The sequence below is a fragment of the Syngnathoides biaculeatus genome, chromosome 7, assembly GCF_019802595.1.
Source record: "Syngnathoides biaculeatus isolate LvHL_M chromosome 7, ASM1980259v1, whole genome shotgun sequence".
Taxonomy (NCBI): domain Eukaryota; kingdom Metazoa; phylum Chordata; class Actinopteri; order Syngnathiformes; family Syngnathidae; genus Syngnathoides; species Syngnathoides biaculeatus.
The window spans coordinates 30910890-30929088 of NC_084646.1; the positions used below are offsets into that span (position 1 = coordinate 30910890).

The 18199-nt window shown below is 42.9% G+C and overlaps 1 protein-coding gene across 1 annotated transcript in view; it reads right to left on the reverse strand.

Moving 5' to 3' along the window:
- Positions 1-18199, reverse strand: part of LOC133503555 (desmoplakin-A) — an 84429-nt gene that overhangs the window by 22483 nt on the left and 43747 nt on the right. Inside the window, 7 exon segments of the mRNA XM_061825266.1 lie at positions 3712-3898; positions 4731-4857; positions 9653-9690; positions 10045-10232; positions 13629-13669; positions 14829-14983; positions 17663-17815. Coding sequence (XP_061681250.1) covers positions 3712-3898; positions 4731-4857; positions 9653-9690; positions 10045-10232; positions 13629-13669; positions 14829-14983; positions 17663-17815 — 889 coding nt within the window.

An 18199-nucleotide genomic window follows, 5' to 3' on the forward strand; every position in this document is an offset into this window, starting at 1 on the left:
TCATTTGTTGCAGGATGTTGTATTTGTTCGTATGGCAAAGCACTTTTTTTCTACACCTCAATTAATATGTAAGCTAGTAACTACAGACAAAGATAAGAACAAAATAAATGAGTTTGTTGTGTATTATTCTCATGCAGACTTTACAGAGTCATTCCATCATATGGTATTGCTAAAATTATGTCAAATCGCTATTGCATCAGGAGTTACTTTATAGTGTTCCTGAATGTATTGTGTTATTTGCAGTGTATTGAGATCAGAATCAGCTTTAATGGACAAGTATGTAACAACACGAGGAATTTGTCTCAGGCAGTCGGTGCCCCCGTCATATGACATTCATCTTGAGTATGGAGGAGAACAAACTAACTAACAAGAACGAAGAACAATAGACATTCAATTAAGAGCAAACTATTCCTTATAGAGTCACAGTTGTGCAAAGATGCAGTCTTGTTGAATTTAGAGCAGTTAGAGTGCGTCAACACTCCATATTATGTTAAGCTTATACAGTGTACCCTTACCCATTCATGGTTCACCGTTATAAACCATTGCATTGACAATTGTGCAAAGGGTGCAGTTTAAAGTGATGAATCATGCGATAGTCTTCAGTATATATTACTAATACTAAAACAGTAATCCCTCATTTTTTGCGGTTAATGGAGACCAGAAACCCCCGCAAAATGTGAAAAACTGCGAAGTCGGACACCCTACACACACACACACACACACACACACACACACACACACACACACACACACACACACACACACACACACCCCAGGAATTTGCATGTATGTGTATCTGGGTACCAGAATGATTAAAATGTGTAAACAGTATTTATACTTTACATATTTGAAGCTAAGATCACAACACTGCACGTATTTACTTACATCTTTAATTCTAAAACCTTTGTTAGTCTTTCCTGCAACACTCGCCTGACCATGGTCAGGAAACGCAGGGGAGATGCCTTGGTGGCGAGAACAATAATGGTACGACGCACCGGTTTGGTGCTTGAAAGACTTTATTATACCATTTAAGCACTAAGTATCAATGTGTCCACTCTTAAACACTACTCCTCGGTTGCCCTCGCTAAACTTGCAAATTGTACCCACTAGCAGCTGCTCGCACTGCAAACCTTATTCCTTCTCACTCTCACTGCTCCACATGCCTGCGCAATCCAATCTCACTCACTCTCTCTCACATACACACATGGTGAAGGAGAGGCTCGGAGAGGCATTAAATTCACTCAGCTGCAGGAGTCTCAAACTAGACAGTGATGGAGGTACACAGTACTGATTCGATGACCAATGAACTGTCTCAGCAGCTCTTGTGACAGGCCGTGCTTCTTCTGAAACCGCAAGAAGGACATCCTTTGCTGGGCTTTTCTGAGGATTGAGTTCAAATCCTGTGAGACTGTAATCCCATAGAACTTGATCTTGACGATTGACATAAGAGAGTTGGAAAGCGTGAGGAGCAGCTGTGGTGAAGAATGCTACCTGAAGTCGACATTCATTTCTAATTTCTTTAGAGTGTTCAACGCCAGGCTATGTTGGCCACACCAAAGCTCCAGTCTCGCCACTTCCTCTCGATACGAAGACTTGTCTCCATCTTTGATGAGGCCAATGACTGTGGTATCATCTGCGAACTTCAGGAGTTTGACAGCCAAGTGCCTTGAGGTCCAGTCGTTTGTGTAGAGCGAGAAGAGCAGGACAGAGGACACAACCTTGGGATCCTCGTATAGGTTCCCTCCCTGTAGATATTTTCAATGATGAAGTGCAGACGGCATCATCCGCAGACTTGTGAGCTCAATAGGCAAACTGCAGTCCAGATGTCCAGATGGGGACCGATTACGCTTTTGAGGTGGTCCAGCACAAGCCGTTCAAAGGATTTCATGACCACAGCTGTCAAGGCAACAGACCTTTAAAGACCATCCAGCCAGTGCAGTCAAAATAGCTTTGAAGTTCTAATTTTGCCTCATTGGTCCACTTTTTGACTGATTTTACCAAAGACATTACACACTTAAGTACAAGCCTGTATGTAGGTATTAAGTAGATTAAGCAGAGACCAGAGGAATCTAGCAAAGCGTGGGCAATTGTGCGATATGAGTGTTTAATTCTGGTATAGCAGGGTCTCATGTGTTATTTTCCTTCGTCAGACATTTGACACACTGCTTATATTTAGTGAGTTTGTGGTCAAGTTTTGCTGTGTTAAAATCTCCTAGGATAACGAGGGGTGAATCTGGGTGTTTTTTCTCAGTCTCGTTTACATGCTCGGCGAGCGTTACCAGGGCTGGGTTCATGCTAGCTTCGAAACAAATGTAAACACCTATGAGAATGAATGAGGTGAATTCACTCGGCGAGTAAAAGTACTTACAGTTCAAGGACAACAACTCCAAAAGCGGGCTGCAGTGTGTGCTGAGCTCTATAACGTTCGTGCACCATTTCTCATTGATCTAGAAGCATATTCCACTACCTTTGGATTTCCACACCAGCTCTGTTATGCATTCCCCCTGATAAAGATGAAAGCTGGATAGCATAACGGCTCTATCAAGAATGCGTCCACAAAGCCAAGTCTCTGTGAAGCGCAGGTTGGCAGAACGTCCAAAGTCTTTGTAGGTCTTGATAGGAAGTTGAAGTTCATCCATCTGGTTGGTCAGGGAGCCGAGACTTGAGAGATTAAATCAACCAAAGCCCCAGTCTGTGTCCCATCCTGCGGGGTTTAACTTGTGTAGCAGATCTCAAGCCTCTGCGCAGTCTTCGACGTGACGCCCCGTGGAGAACATCGACAGGTAACTGGGGGAAAATATTCAGCAAATTGGTGGGATGTTGGGAAAAAAAAACGTGGGGAAGACTCTCTGATGGTTATGTTCTTGTGACCTTAAGTCCCGAGACGACCGAAAAAAACACAAATGTAAACAATAGCAGGGACCACGTACCGAAGGCAGTCACACTGGTAGGCGACATCTTGGACATAGTGCATCATATAGGCTTCGGTAACATCCTTATTGTGAAGTTAAAAGTACTACATTTCCAAACAACATTGTAATCAAACTACAACATTGAAATTACATTTATTGTATTTGGCATATAGTATTTTATTGTAAAATACTTGGGGTCAACAATACAGAGCAATGGAGAGTGTGGTCAGGAAGTGAAGAAACGGGTCCAAGCAGGTTGGAACAGCTGGCGAAAGGTGTCTGGTGTGTTATGTGACAGAAGAGTGTCTGCTAGGATGAAGGGCAAAGTTTACAAAACAGTGGTGAGGCCGGCCATGATGTACGGATTAGAGACGGTGGCACTGAAGAAACAACAGGAAGCTGAACTGGAGGTGGCAGAAATGAAGATGTTGAGGTTCTCGCTCGGAGTGACCAGGTTGGATAGGATTAGAAATGAGCTCATTCGAGGGACGGCCAAAGCTGGATGTTTTGGAGACAAGATTCGAGAGAGCAGACTTCGATGGTTTGGACATGTTCAGAGGCGAGAGAGTGAGTATATTGGTAGAAGGATGCTGAGGATGGCGCTCCCAGGCAAAAGAGCGAGAGGAAGACCAAAGAGAAGGTTTATGGATGTGGTGAGGGAAGACATGAGGGCAGTTGCGGTTAGAGAGGAAGATGCAGGAGATAGGCTAAGATGGCAAAAGATGACACGCTGTGGCGACCCCTAACGGGACAAGCCGAAAGGAAAAGAAGAAGAAGAAGATTTTATTGTAAAACTTACTGTAAGCAGGTAACTGCACAACAAGAGTTCCATAGTGGGCTTTAGCCCCATTGAATTGGCTCTCGATGGTCCTCTTGTCATGATCACCAAACATCTGTGAGCCTTGACAACACAGTTTGAAGTCTTCATAATGACTCTCAAGGCTATTGAGAAACTGGGAGTACTCCTTAGCACTCATCTGTGCCAGCTAAATAGAATAATGACAATGAATGATGAAAAAAATATATAAAAAGGCTCAAACATAAGTGGCAAGCATAAATAAATTTGAAATTGGGGCTTTCATCATGACCATAATGTACGGATTAGAGACGGTGGCACTGAAGAAACAACAGGAAGCAGAACTTGAGGTAGCAGAAATTAAGATGCTTCAGTTCTCGCTTGGAGTGAACAGGTTGGATAGGATAAGAAACGACTTCATTAGAGGGACAGCCAAAGTTGGATGTTTTGGAGACAAGGTTAGAGAGAGCAGACTTAGATGGTTTGGACATGTTCAGAGACAAGAGAGTGAGTATATTGGTAGAAGGGTGCTGAGGATGGAGCTGCCAGGCCAAAGAGCGAGAGGAAGACCAAAGAAAACGTAGATGGATGTTGTGAGGGAGGACATGAGGACAGTGGGTGTTAAAGAGGAAGATGCACCAGATAGGCTTAGATGGAAAAAGATGACATGCTGTGGCGACCCCTAACGGGAGAAGCCGAAAGGAAGAGAAGAAGAAGCATGAACAGTATAAATGTACTTGCACGTATTTATACAACATAGGTTGACTGTTATGGAAGGGGAAATCCATATAACACTCAGCATTTGAGGGCCTTGTTCACTTTGGCAATGTGTTCTTGGAATTAAATTGGGGCTCCATTGCTCCAATGTAAAAAACTCAACAGTTACTATACAACATGATTTTAATGTTACAGTCGTTTGTTATACAGTGTATAGGTCTGATAACTGACATATTTCGTGTCTGAATGAAAACATAAATGGAATTACGGGTACATCAAAGAATGCTTAACTGTACATCACCTACCATGGGGATGGTGAGAGAGTTGATGTGTTTGATATCCAGAAGGCAGTACTGCCAGGCAATAAGATTCTTAACATTGATGTACAGCTGATTCCAAATGGACATGATCGACTCATAGTACTCTTCATTTCTTTTGAAAAGGAAGAGGGAACAGAAATCCACAACTTTTAGATCGCATTTAGAATGTTACTGCAAATGGAACAGCCATGGCTTTCTCTCACAGGAAATTGGGATAACGACAGCAGTATCACCTACAATAATAATACTGTATTGTGACACATACCAGCACAACACGGGATAACGGAGATAAATAGAATGTTGTGAAGTTACTTAAGAATGTTCTATACATAGTTTGTGTATTTCTCAGAAACATTCTTCATTATTCACTGTCTACATATCTCTTTCTTTGTCTGTCTAATGCCCTCCCACCTATGACACATTCTTCTACCTAATAAAAGTTGGCTGCGCTGGGGGGTAGGAGAGAGAGAGAGGAAGAAACAATGGAGCCGAGAACACACATCCAGTGTGTTCCTCCCCCCCCCTCTCCCCGCTGCAGCGGTATGAAATTGTACATTGTCTCTGCCTGAATTTCTTTTTACATCTGATGACTGACCACACGGGGTCTGCCTTTAAATGGACCCCACATTAATTGGTGCCGAAACCTGGGACCCACATCTGGACGATCTGCCGACGCTGGATTGAAGGACACCGAGAATCTGTCGACAGCGCTTCCCTTTGTTTGAAGCGGGTCTCCTCCTCCAGCTTTCACGGCAGTGCGCCCAGACACTGGGTCCCACGAACCAGGCCGGCATCAGATAATCAGGTAGTGCAATCTACTACACGTTTTTGAAATTGGAAAAAAAAAACAAAACAAAAAAAAAAAAAAGCACAGTTTTAGGTTGAATTATAAAATAAGGAGGTGGGAGTTGGCAAGCGCGCAAAAGGGCAGTGGCCCTCGTTGAAAAAGCCCAGCTGGCAATTTTAAAATCCGGATAACCCAAGAAACCATAAAAAGGAATTAGAGTTGGTTTATAATTAAGTGTAAAATAACGACTAACATTAGTTGGTGGTAATAGCACTTAACGGGATCGGGTATCTGGGTAGTGGAAATTAAACATCGGTGTCTACGTAACAGTGACACAAAAGGAAAGACCAACCCCACCTACAAAGTTTTAAAAGAGTATAAAACAATGATTGAGTGCTGTAAGGAAGCGTGTTTAATCATGACTTTGGTAGTTCTTGTTATCATTATTTGTACTATCATTTTTTTATTAACATCGTGAATTGTCTGGCCGGAACAAAACACATTGTGAGTGATTACAAGTAAAATCGTTGTTATACATAAATAAAATAAAGTGCACTGTGTGTGCGTGTGCGTGAGTGCGCATGCGCCCGTCTGTACGTCTGTGTGTGCGTGTGCGTGAGTGCGCATGCGCCCGTCTGTACGTCTGTGTGTGCGTGTGCGTGAGTGCGCATGCGCGCGTCTGTACGTCTGTGTGTGTGTGTGTGCGCATGCGCCCGTCTGTACGTCTGTGTGTGCATGTGTGCGTGTGCGCGCATGCGCGCGTCTGTACGTCTGTGTGTGTGTGTGTGTGTGTGTGTGTGTGTGTGTGTGTGTGTGTGTGTGTGTGTGCGTGTCAGATTGATGTTTTAGGGCGTTGGCCAATTGGTTTGGTTTGCCGAATTAAAGATGGGGCAAACCCAGAGAAAAGCTTTGTTGGAACATAAAGATGTGAAGTATATGGGAACAGTGAGCGAGGAATATGTAAAGTATGTGATGGGTTGGGTGAGAAAATTAGAATTTTCTCCCGATTTGGTCGATGTCCCTAATAAGGAGGAAGTGAAAAGAAAGTTAGTGAAGAAAAGAAAGGAAAAAGCCAGTAAAGGGAAAGAAACAGCGGGAATTGAAGCCCAACTCCGCGCCATTGATGCATGGATTGCTCAGGGAAAGAAAAGACAAGGAGAAGTAGAGCAGAAAAAGCTTAGAAAGGAAGTTTTGCGTATGAGAATCGTTGAGACAGAGGAAACAGGAGTCAGGGTCAGACAGAGAGCACCAGGAAATGAGCAGAGAGCAGCTCCATGCACGTCTGAGGACGAAGAGGAGGTGTTTGAAGCCCCACTAGAAGAGGCGGGCCAACAGAGCACAGGCCCACCCACTGAAGGAGTCACCACTAGAGGGAAAAGTAAAGCGCCCCCTGGCAACAAACCAAAGAAAAACAAACGAGGCCCTCAGTCTGATGTAGTTGCATACCAAGGAGCTCTATATCCTCCATTGCCTGAGCTGGAGCCTATACCAACGCATCCCATGGTAGCCGTAGCTAACCCAGCATTTGGAAACATTGATGATACCACAGGCCAACCCCATCAACCTACTATCTTAGTGTATAGGCCATGGACCGAAGAAGAGAAAAAAGCAGTGTGTGCTGGTGTCCCCCTCATAGAAGAGAATGCTCAAAAGTGGGCTGATGCTATTATGGATGTGCAAAGATCATATCATCTAAATGGGCGTGAACTGCTGAGTGTTTTGAAAATAACATCTGGACACAGACTGGGAAGATACCAGGGCACCTTCAACCCAGACCAAGCCCCTGGCATTCCTAAAAACCCTAATGCTGAACTCCTCCAAGAGTTAGACACAATGTTACAAAGAGCAGTCAAGATGTACAAGAAACCACCAGACCTGGATAGAGTGAGACAGTGCAAACAAGAATCCACTGAAAGTGCCCAACAATTCCTTGATCGTCTGATTGATACAATGAGACTGTCCAGTGGATTTGAAGACTCGCAGGATGTTAACAGCCCCTTCCAAACCCTCCTGAGATCCACCCTGATGGATGGCATAATGGAGGGGACAGCAAACTTCACCAAAAAACATTTCCCAAACTGGAAAACTGCCTCAGTCACCGATCTGATGGGTTGGATCATCCATGCTGAAACTCTGAAAAAGAAAAAACAAGCACAGACTGCATCAGCTCCGGTGTACTATCAAGACAGACCAGTCAAGGGGAGAGGCCGAGGAAGAGGCAGAGGAAGGTCTGCCTCCTACGACGACGCCTGCTACAACTGTGGAAAGAAAGGACATTTTGCCAGGGAATGCAGATCCAAACCAAAACAAAAGAAACCAAAACCTATTGAAGAAGAACAATATGAAGACTGACTAGGAGAACAATTGTTTGAGGAGGAACCTGAAAGTCAAAAAGAAGAAGACACAGACTCTCCTCCCCAACAAGTGTTAGACTTATCAGTTTTATTTAGCAACACCTCATCAGTCACACCCCCAAAGAGAAAGTTAGATGTAGGCCCACCCAAGACCCAATTGACGTTCATTGTAGACTCAGGTGCGCAGTCGTCAGTCCTCAAGGTGCTGCCACCTGGGATCAAATTGTCAAAAAGAACTCTGTTAGTTGTAGGAGTAGGTGGAACCCCCTCATGCAGAAAATATACTGAGCCAATCACAGTGTATGACGAAGACGGTACAGAACATAAAAAGGTAACCTTCGTTTACGTCTCAAATTGCCCAGAAAATTTGTTGGGAAGAGACCTAATTAAACAAATGGGTTTCACATTAACGGTAGAAGGTCACAAAATGGTGGTCCAAAAGAAAGATGATCTAAAGCCAATGTTGGTTCTTCAAGGAACAGGAGAACCAAGAACCTTCTACAGCTTGGATCCCACTTCCCATGGCCCAGGTTCAATAGTCAGAGCCTTAAAGAACCTACCAGAAGAACTATTAGCCTCCAGTGAATGGGAACCTCAAAATGAATCCGACCTCCATGCCACAGTTAAATTCTGCCAACACCCAGCAGACACACATTTCGTAAAAGAGTGGAGGAAAGTGAAACCAAGTAAGGGCAGAGTGAAAAACGTGTACTGGTCACAAGAAAACGATTGGATGTTTGTGACAGTAATCTTACCAGACACCATCATGAATCTACGCCCCAATGACCCAACCACAGTACCCATGCACATCTCATTAGCGAAAAATCAAGACATGAAGTGGTCAGATTTTAACCAAAAGGTAAGAGACATCAGTTGGAGTGAAAGAAATCACCCGGAGGAATGGAGATCCACTACAGACTCCAACCATCATGCACAACCAAGCATGGAAAACAATTGCAGAATCAACAATCTGAGAGGAGAAGACATCTACAGATTACCCCTAAACTGGACAACCACCTTCACTCCAAACAAACACTTAACAAAATGAGAGAAGAAGATTCTGATCAGTAAAGAAGAACTGTCAGAAATCCCCGACAGACTGTGGTCAGCATCAAAGACTGATGTAGGCCTAATGACCACAGCAACTGAAGTCATCATTGAAGCCAAAACAAATTACAGACCAAGACTCCGCCAATATCCATTGAAGCCAGACGCCAAAGAAGGCATTACACCAGTCATAGCCAACATGGTAGAGGCAGGAATTTTGATTGAAGCGCCAACACTGACTTAAGAGCAGTGAACATGGCAGTCAAACAAAGAGCTCCATGTGTCCCTGACCCACATACATTGTTAAATGAACTCAAAGCGTCACAACAATATTTCACAGTCATTGATTTGAGTAATGCATTCTTTTTTATTCCATTGCATGAGTCAGCCAGACACTGGTTTGGATTCACATTTAACAATAAAAAATACACATATACAAGGTTACCACAGGGCTACGCAGAAAGCCCAACTATTTTTTCACAAGAAATAAACAATTGCATTAGCCAACATGAACACAAAGAATCTACACAAATTTTAGTATATGTAGATGACATACTGATTGCAAGTCCGACCAAAGAAGAAAATCACCAAGAAGCTGTTAGTCTTTGCAAACACTTAGCTGCTACAGGAAACAAAGCATCATTGAACAAACTTCAATGGACACAAACTGAAGTTGTTTTTCTTGGACATCTGGTCTCTGGAGACGGAAGAAAACTCACCTCTGAAAGGAAAACAGCAATCTTGAATGCACCAAAGCCTGTAACAAAGAGACAAATGATGGCATTTTTGGGGTTAGTGAACTTCTGCAGGCTCTGGGTGATTAATTATGCAGAGGTCACTCAGCCCCTAGTTGACATGATCTACACTGAAGACATTGCTCTGTCAGACCCCATTACATGGACACCTGAAGCAGAAAACAACTTCTGTATGATCAAACAAGCCATCACTGGAACAGGAGCACTAGGCCTGCCAAACTACCATAAACCATTTACTCAAACAGTTGATTGTAAAAATGGTTTCATGACATCAGTATTGCTACAACAACAAGGTCAAAAACTAAGACCAGTAGCATACTACTCAAAGAAACTGGATGCAGTAGCATAAGCATTACCTCACTGTGTCCAATCAGTGTGTGCAGCAGCAATGGCAGTCCAACAATCAGCTGAAGTAGTGTTGTACCATCCAACAACTCTCCTGGTAACACACTCAGTGGATGTCCTGTTAACCCAAACGAAGATGTCGTTTTTATCACCTGCAAGACATCTAGGTTTAACAGCAGTGTTATTATCACAACCTCACCTGACAATAAAAAGATGCAGCACTTTGAATCCAGCAACACTCATTCCCACGGAAGAAGATGGGGAAAAACACAGTTGCCTGGAAGCCTTGGACGAAGACTGCAAACCAAGGAAAGACTTGTTGGACACTCCACTGACAGAAGGAGAGACAGTATTTGTTGATGGCTCGTCAAGCAAAGACCAACAAGGCAATAACAACACAGGTTATGCAGTAGTGACACAGACAAAGACCCTGAAAGCAGAAAAGCTGCCTAGCAACCTGTCGGCCCAAGCAGCAGAAATCATCGCCCTCACAGAAGCTTGTACATTGTTCAAGGACAAAGAAGTAACAATTTACACTGACAGCCAATATGCCCACTCGACTCTACACATTTTTGCAGCAATGTGGGCCAGAAGAGGCATGAAAACATCATCAGGAAAACAAGTGCAGCACGCTGACCTTCTCACAGAACTGTTAGCAGCTGTACTACTGCCAAGACGACTTGCTGTGTGCAAATGTAAAGCACACGCCAAAGCCAAAGACATTGTTTCACAAGGAAATGCAAAAGCAGATGAAGCAGCAAAGAAAGCAGCATGTGGAACACAAAAGAAATTACTCCATGTGAAAGACATTGATAATCAACAAGCTAACACAATACCAACTGAAGTATTAAAAGACATGCAAGAACATGCCCCAGACAAAGAAAAACACTCCTGGACAAAGCTCCATGTCACCAGAAGCCAAGATGGACTCTACCATAGAGACAATAAACCAATTATCCCTAGGAATTTGTTTCAAGCAGTAGCTGTATTGACACATGGGAAAGCCCACGTGTCAACAGGGGGGATGATGGCCATGGTGGAAAGGGCATTCACAGTACCATTAGGACTACATACCTATTTTAAAAAATTTTGTAGGTCATGTATAGTGTGCTGTCGTCATAATGTTCAGGGAAATATCAGACCAAAAACAGGGAAGTGGCCTGTAGGGGGTTATCCGTTTGAAGTAGTTCACATGGACTTCATTGAGCTAAGCAAGAGTCGTCAGTATCAGCATTGTTTAGTATTAGTTGATTCTCTTACCAAATGGGTTGAAGTTGTTCCAGCCAAACATGCAAATGCACTCACAGTGGCAAAGGCCATCTGCAAACACATCATTCCAGACCATGGAATCCCTAGGGTCTTGTGGAGTGACAATGGGACGCATTTTGTTAATGTTGTTGTAGATCACATGGCCAGTCACTTAGGTATTGTACTAAAACATCACTGTGCATATCACCCACAAAGTGCAGGTTTGGTAGAAAGAACTAATGCGACAGTAAAATTGAGATTAAAAAAGACCATGGAAGAAACAGGCAAACCATGGCCAGATTGTTTAGCCTTAGTAAAAACATACATGAGAATCACACCCACCTCCTCTGGCATCACACCATTTGAAGCAGTACACGGTAGACCATTCCACCTCCCACTCTGGGAGGGCCAGCCATGCTCAGACACAGTAGGAGAAGCAGACCCACTCACCAAGTGGCTCTGCAATCTGTTTAGGGAAAAAGAAGTTGTGAGAACAAATGATCTGCCTGTTGTGTCTGGTTCTTCTGTGCAGGAGACGGTGACCCCTGGTGACCTCGTTCTCTAGTGAAAGTGGTGAAAAGGAAAACTTGGTCGAGCCCACGTTGGGACAGCCCCTTCACAGTCCTACTCACCACCCCTACTGTAAAGATTGCTGAAAGAGACACTTGGATTCACCAGAGCCATTGCAAGAAGGTCACCGAACTGAAATAGGGTTAACTGGACTCTTAGGGTCAGTTGAACTCTTGCACCACACCTACCAACATGGCCTGGCTGTGGCTCTATGGAGCTGCCATCGTCCTTGGACTAGGAATGGTCCACCTCACAAACACTGACACTATACCCAACATTAAAACACAGATCTGGGGCCCAGAGACGTCACGACGCCAATGCCCAACATGGCCCAGCCCAGTAATGGAAGACCAGGCATACACAGCATGCATCCCACGAGCCAAAGGGACAGCAACTCTGGATATTCCTTTGAAGGGTTTGAGATCACTGTGCGCAGAATGTGAAGCCATGGGGGGCAACAGATATGTACCAGGGACGCGTCACGGTATTTACAAGTGGTATGCAGGCACCCCACCCGAGAGATGGACTGATAATGGGTATCGGGAGGGGTGGGATTCAGTGTTTCACGTCACAGGACATACAGTTAAATGGAAGCTAACATCCTTGGCCCAGGCCTACCAAAAGGAAGTGTTGGAATTCACAAAGAACACCACACATTTGCAAATGAAAGTAAACACATCCACGGAAGGTTGTTTGCAAATGGCATTAATGCCATGGGCTGGCACGTATCCAGACATGCATCCATTCCAGTACTGTATATTGACTTCTGAAGCAGAACCTCAAAGTACTGGAGGTAACCCTGTGGCAGCATTACCAATACACATCGTTCAAACACAAGATGATAATCAAACTCCATCCATTTTTAAACACTGGGATGACCAGATAGAAGACGAAGGATATTCACATCCACTGGCATCCAACACATGGTGGCAGTATGCTAACCACACTGCCCATTCACAAGGGAAAGCAGGATGTTATGTTTGTTCCCTTTTACCTCATGCAGCCAACCAACCAGCATTGTATGCAACACCATTGTCTTACGAAGAAGCCAACACTGCACTGCAGGAGACACTCACACCATCTGTAAATCAGACACACGAACCACTGTTAGTTGTTACCAAAGCAACAGCTGCGGGTTTTAAAGTCACACTTGACAAAGCACATCTCCACCATTGTAACAACATTGAAGACGATAAATATTGTTTCCCAATGTGTGTCAATGTCACCAGTTCAGGTGGAAAACATATCACACCCATCGACACCAAACATTGTAATGTTACAGATAATGCACAACCAGCACACCACACAGCTCTGGACGGAGTGTGGTGGATGTGTGGTTGGAAGGCATACACCAAGTTACCTGAAAATACAACCACAGTTTGCACACCAGTAACAGTCTCAGATCACACCTACATAGTCACAGCACACCCGTTACATCGCAGAACTAAGAGATATGTTGACTTTGAGCCACATGATGATTGGGGAGGCAGCAATGTCCCACAAGAGCATAAGTATTGGTCTACAGGAAGCAGGGTCGGCATGGCAATGTTCCCACAGTTTGGAGTAGGTTTACTCACTTTACGTGTTGAAACCATTGATTACAGATTTCAGACCTTTGTAAATGCCACATTTGATGTCGTCACTGATCTTTACGACACCCTGTCAGCCACACGCCTTATGGCTCTCCAAACACGCATGGCTGTTGACTTAGCCTTAGCTCCTCAGGGTGGTGTCTGTGCCATGATAGGAGAACACTGTTGCACTTACATACCTGATCATAATGAAACCATTGTAGACGTCCTCCACACCATGAAGAATCTGAAAGACACAATGGCAGCTGATCATGAGAAGCTACCTAATTGGCTTGATTGGTTGTTCACGGGTACATGGTCGCAAGTTCTATTGAAAATCATTGGTCCTTTTTTGATCATTATAATCATTTTTGTTCTTCTTTGCATTATCTGTTCAATTTGCATTGTCCCATTGTCCAAGAGAGCAGTCAATAGGCTCTTTGTCGCCCAAATGTATCATTATAATCTGATAAACTTCGATGATGATATTGAGGATGATGATGATGTGCTCATGTGATCACTGAGGCTTTTCTTTAACTCCATGTTTTGTCTATCACCAGACCAAGAAGGTTCTCGTCCTCATACGAGGGGGGAGTTGGGGAATTTTCCCTACAACAAATACGCTACAAATAGCGGTAGGGTTTTTCGCCCCATCCTGGTGATGGACCGATTGTCGTGTTTTCATTATGATGTGTTTACCAGAAACCTTTTGTTGGTATTCATTGATGTTCTTTGAAATCCACAACAGGGGGGAAATGTGAAGTTACTTAAGAATGTTCTATACATAGTTTGTGTATTTCTCAGAAACATTCTTCATTATTCACTGTCTACATATCGCTTTCTTTGTCTGTCTAATGCCCTCCCACCTATGACACATTCTTCTACCTAATAAAAGTTGGCTGCGCTGGGGGGGTAGGAGAGAGAGAGAGGAAGAAACAATGGAGCCGAGAACACACATCCAGTGTGTTCCTCCCTCCCCTCTCCCCGCTGCAGCGGTATGAAATTGTACATTGTCTCTGCCTGAATTTCTTTTTACATCTGATGACTGACCACACGGGGTCTGCCTTTAAATGGACCCCACAAATGTATATTCCAGTACTGTGTGATGGCATCAACTTCTTCACTAGTCATAATTTAAATAAAAAAAGACAATACAGTACTGTAGATGAAAAATAGTACAATGATGCAACCAGATATTGTAAAACCATGCAACACAATTTTAGTAAAAGCCAGTCACTTTAACTTCCACTGTATATGTAATCGTATTTGTTTGTACTACTGTAGCCAGTAAGCCAAGTTACAATGTAGATATTTTTTGACCCCTTACAGAGGACATGACAAAAAAAAAAACGTGTATTCTCTCGAAATTAACTCAATCATACTGCTTGGTTGAAAGTATCCCTTACTTGGTAGCCAGATTGATGCTGAATGGATTGGGAGGAGGGAGGATCAAGCACACCGATGGTATCACCATATCTAGTCCACCCGGACCTGTAACCTCCCACTTGGTGCGTTGACTGTTGTCCTTCAAAATTGCCTCATCACCCTTACAGATCACCTTCTGTAGTATCAAGAACAAACATATCATTGCATACATATATAACCTATATATGATACACACAGCCGCTGAAATAAATATTTAACACGGCACAATTGTTCTCTGCAAATATATTTCCAAAGGTACTATTAACACATAATGTTGACAAGATGTTGGGAACAACATGGGAACTAATCCACACATGCAAAGACAGTAGAACAAATAAGATCAGAAATTAAGTTGTGAGTTATAGTGTGAAACTCAGATTTACTTTATACTTAGAGCTTCAAGACAACTCCTGAATGGAGAAACTAGTCACATGACTTTCTCTGGCCTGACTTTGGCCCGTTCCTTGATACAAGCATTCTTCCAATCTGGAAAGTTCCATGGGCTTTTTTTTTTTTTTTTTTTTGACCTTGAATTTCAGTTCTTTCCATAGATTTTTGATTGGGTTCATGGCAGGTGATTGGCTGGGTCATTCCAAGAGCTTAATTTTTTTCTTTGAAGCCAATTTCCTTCACAATATGTTTTGGATCATTTTCCAGTTGAAATGTCCACCCTTGTTTCATTGTCATCTTCTTATATGGTAGCAGATTTTTATCAAGAGTGTCTTGTACATTTGCCCATTCATCCTTCCTTCAAATAATCTGTAGTTTTCCAGTACCATTTGCTGGAAAGTAGTCCCGTAGCATCATGTTCTCACCTCCAAACTTCACTGTTGATATGGTGTTTTAAGGATGATGTGTGAGTGTGACTTCTCCTCCACATGTGCTGTGCATTACGGCAACCATACAATTCAGTTTTGCTCTCAGTAAAACTGGCTTTTACTGGCCTATCCAAATTTTGCTCAGCAAACTTTAAACAAGCTTTGACGTGTTTTTTTTCCAGCAAATGGGGTTTTGCTTTGGTGACGGTGGATACAGGCCATGGCGCCTGAATGCATTCCTCACTGTTTTCCTTGTGATCTGCTCATTCCTGGTCTTTTTTAAGCTCTCTAAAGGCAATCCTTGGCTCTTGGAAAACATCTGATTATTCTTTGTACTCCTCTGTCAGAAATGTTGCGAGGAGCACCTGATCAAGGCAAATTTATGGTGGCATGATTGGCTTTCCACTTACGTATTATGGCCCTAAACATGGTCACTGCAACGTTCAGAAGCTGCGATATACGCCTGTCACCGATGCCATTATGTTTTGCAGGCGTTACTTTGTGATGGTCTTGAGACAGCTCTTATCCATCATGTGTCTTAACTGCACACCTTTGCAATTAGATCATTTTGTAGGCCATCAATTAGGACTGAAGAAGCTGATAATCATTTGCACTGACAAGAGGCTGAATTTTTGTTCGAATATTGATAGATTTGAGGCGTTGTCTTGGCTTTCCACGACTTTTGGCACATCGATGCCAGATGTGTGTACCACGGCACCATCAGTGACTTCCCCCTTTCTTCATTTGTTAAAATTTTTCCAATTTTACATTTTTACACAACTTAATTTCTGATCTTATTCTTCTTCTTTCTACTTACTTTGCTCCCAACACGTGGTGAAATTTTCAGGTCAAAAGCACTTTTGAAAGTATATTTAGTGAGAAAAATGGTTTTGTGTTAAATACATTTCAGCCACTGTATAGCTCCATTTTCTGCACCACTATTCCTCACAAGGGTCATGGGTGTGCTCATACCACACAAAGCTGACTTCAGGCAAGAGGCGGAGTACACCCTAAACTGGTCACCAGCCAATCGCAGGGCACATATAGGCAAAAAAAAAAATCATTTGCAATTACATTCATAGCTGCAGTCTTTGATTGCCCTAACATGCATATTTTTTAGATGTGTACCCAGAGTACTCAAGAGAAAACCCTCGTGGGTACTGGAAAGTCCTGCAAAATCCACACAGGCGAGGACAGATTTGAATCTGGGTCCTCAGAGCTGTGAGGCAGATGTACTAACCCAGTGGCTGCCAAACTTTTTGGACATTACATTTTTACCAATCTTTTACCATATATATGGGGGGAGGGCGTGGTGATAAATTAAATATTAAAAAATAATTACAGATCAAAATTATATATATATATATATATATATATATTATATATATAAGGTGGACAACTGGTTAGAGCCTCTGCCTCGGTGCCTTCGGAGACTTCTTCCTATGTTTCTTTTTTTTTCATTTCCAGTTTCAGTTTTATCATAGAAAAATGAATGCAAAATGTTTATATGGATGTTATATTTGGGGCAGCACGGTGGAGCAGCAGTAGAGCGTTGGCCTCACAGTTCTGAGGACTGGGGTTCAAATCCCAGCCTCGCCTATCTACATGTTCACTCCATACCACCGTGGGTTTTCCCTGGGCACAAAAACATACTTGGTAGGTTACTGGAGGAATCTAAATTACCCGAAGGTGTGAATGTGACTGTGTATGGTTGTTTGTATGTGCCCTGCATTGGCTGGCAACACTTCAGTGTGTTCCCTCGCTCCTGCGTGAAGACAGCTGGGATATACTCCTGCACTCCAATGACCCTCGTGAGGATAAGCGGCTCAGAAAATGGATGGATGGATGATCAATCTAAAGTGTTAGAAATGCCTTTCTCTCTTTGATGATGCAATGTTAATGGATAAACAAACATGCTATATTATTGCAACCCTGAAAAATAATGGTTTTGGAGATGGCAGCAATATTGCTTGATATTCAAATGTCAAAACACTGACCTGGTCTTGTTTGAAGTCACACAGGGCTTTGACAATCACAGGTCGGGTGCTCTTGTCTTCTGGGTTTCTGGATTTCAGTCTCACAATGCTGTTGGACTTTTTAACAAGACGTTGAACTTGTCTCTTGTGATCCTTTCTTGTCTCTTCCTCCCTCTTAAGACAAAATAACAAAATAATGTACAATGAAGCAGAAAACATATCCAAAGAAAAATACCATCAAATAAAATTCCCTAAATTACACTGAATCATTAATGCAAAAACCATGCTCAAGTAGTTGGAGCTGTAGTTTGTGTTTGTCTAGTAATCAATTTTTTTCCCCCAATAGTGGCCACTGTGAAAAATATGTTGCCGGTTTGAATAGAGGTTAAAAAAAAAATCCCAATATACAGTGCCTTGTGAAAGTATTCTGCCCCCTTGAACTTTTCAACCTTTGAACATAAAATAAAAATGTTTTGTCAAGAATCAACAACAAGTGGGACGCAATCATGATGTGGAATGAAATTTATTAGATATTTTAAACTTTTTTAACAAATAAAA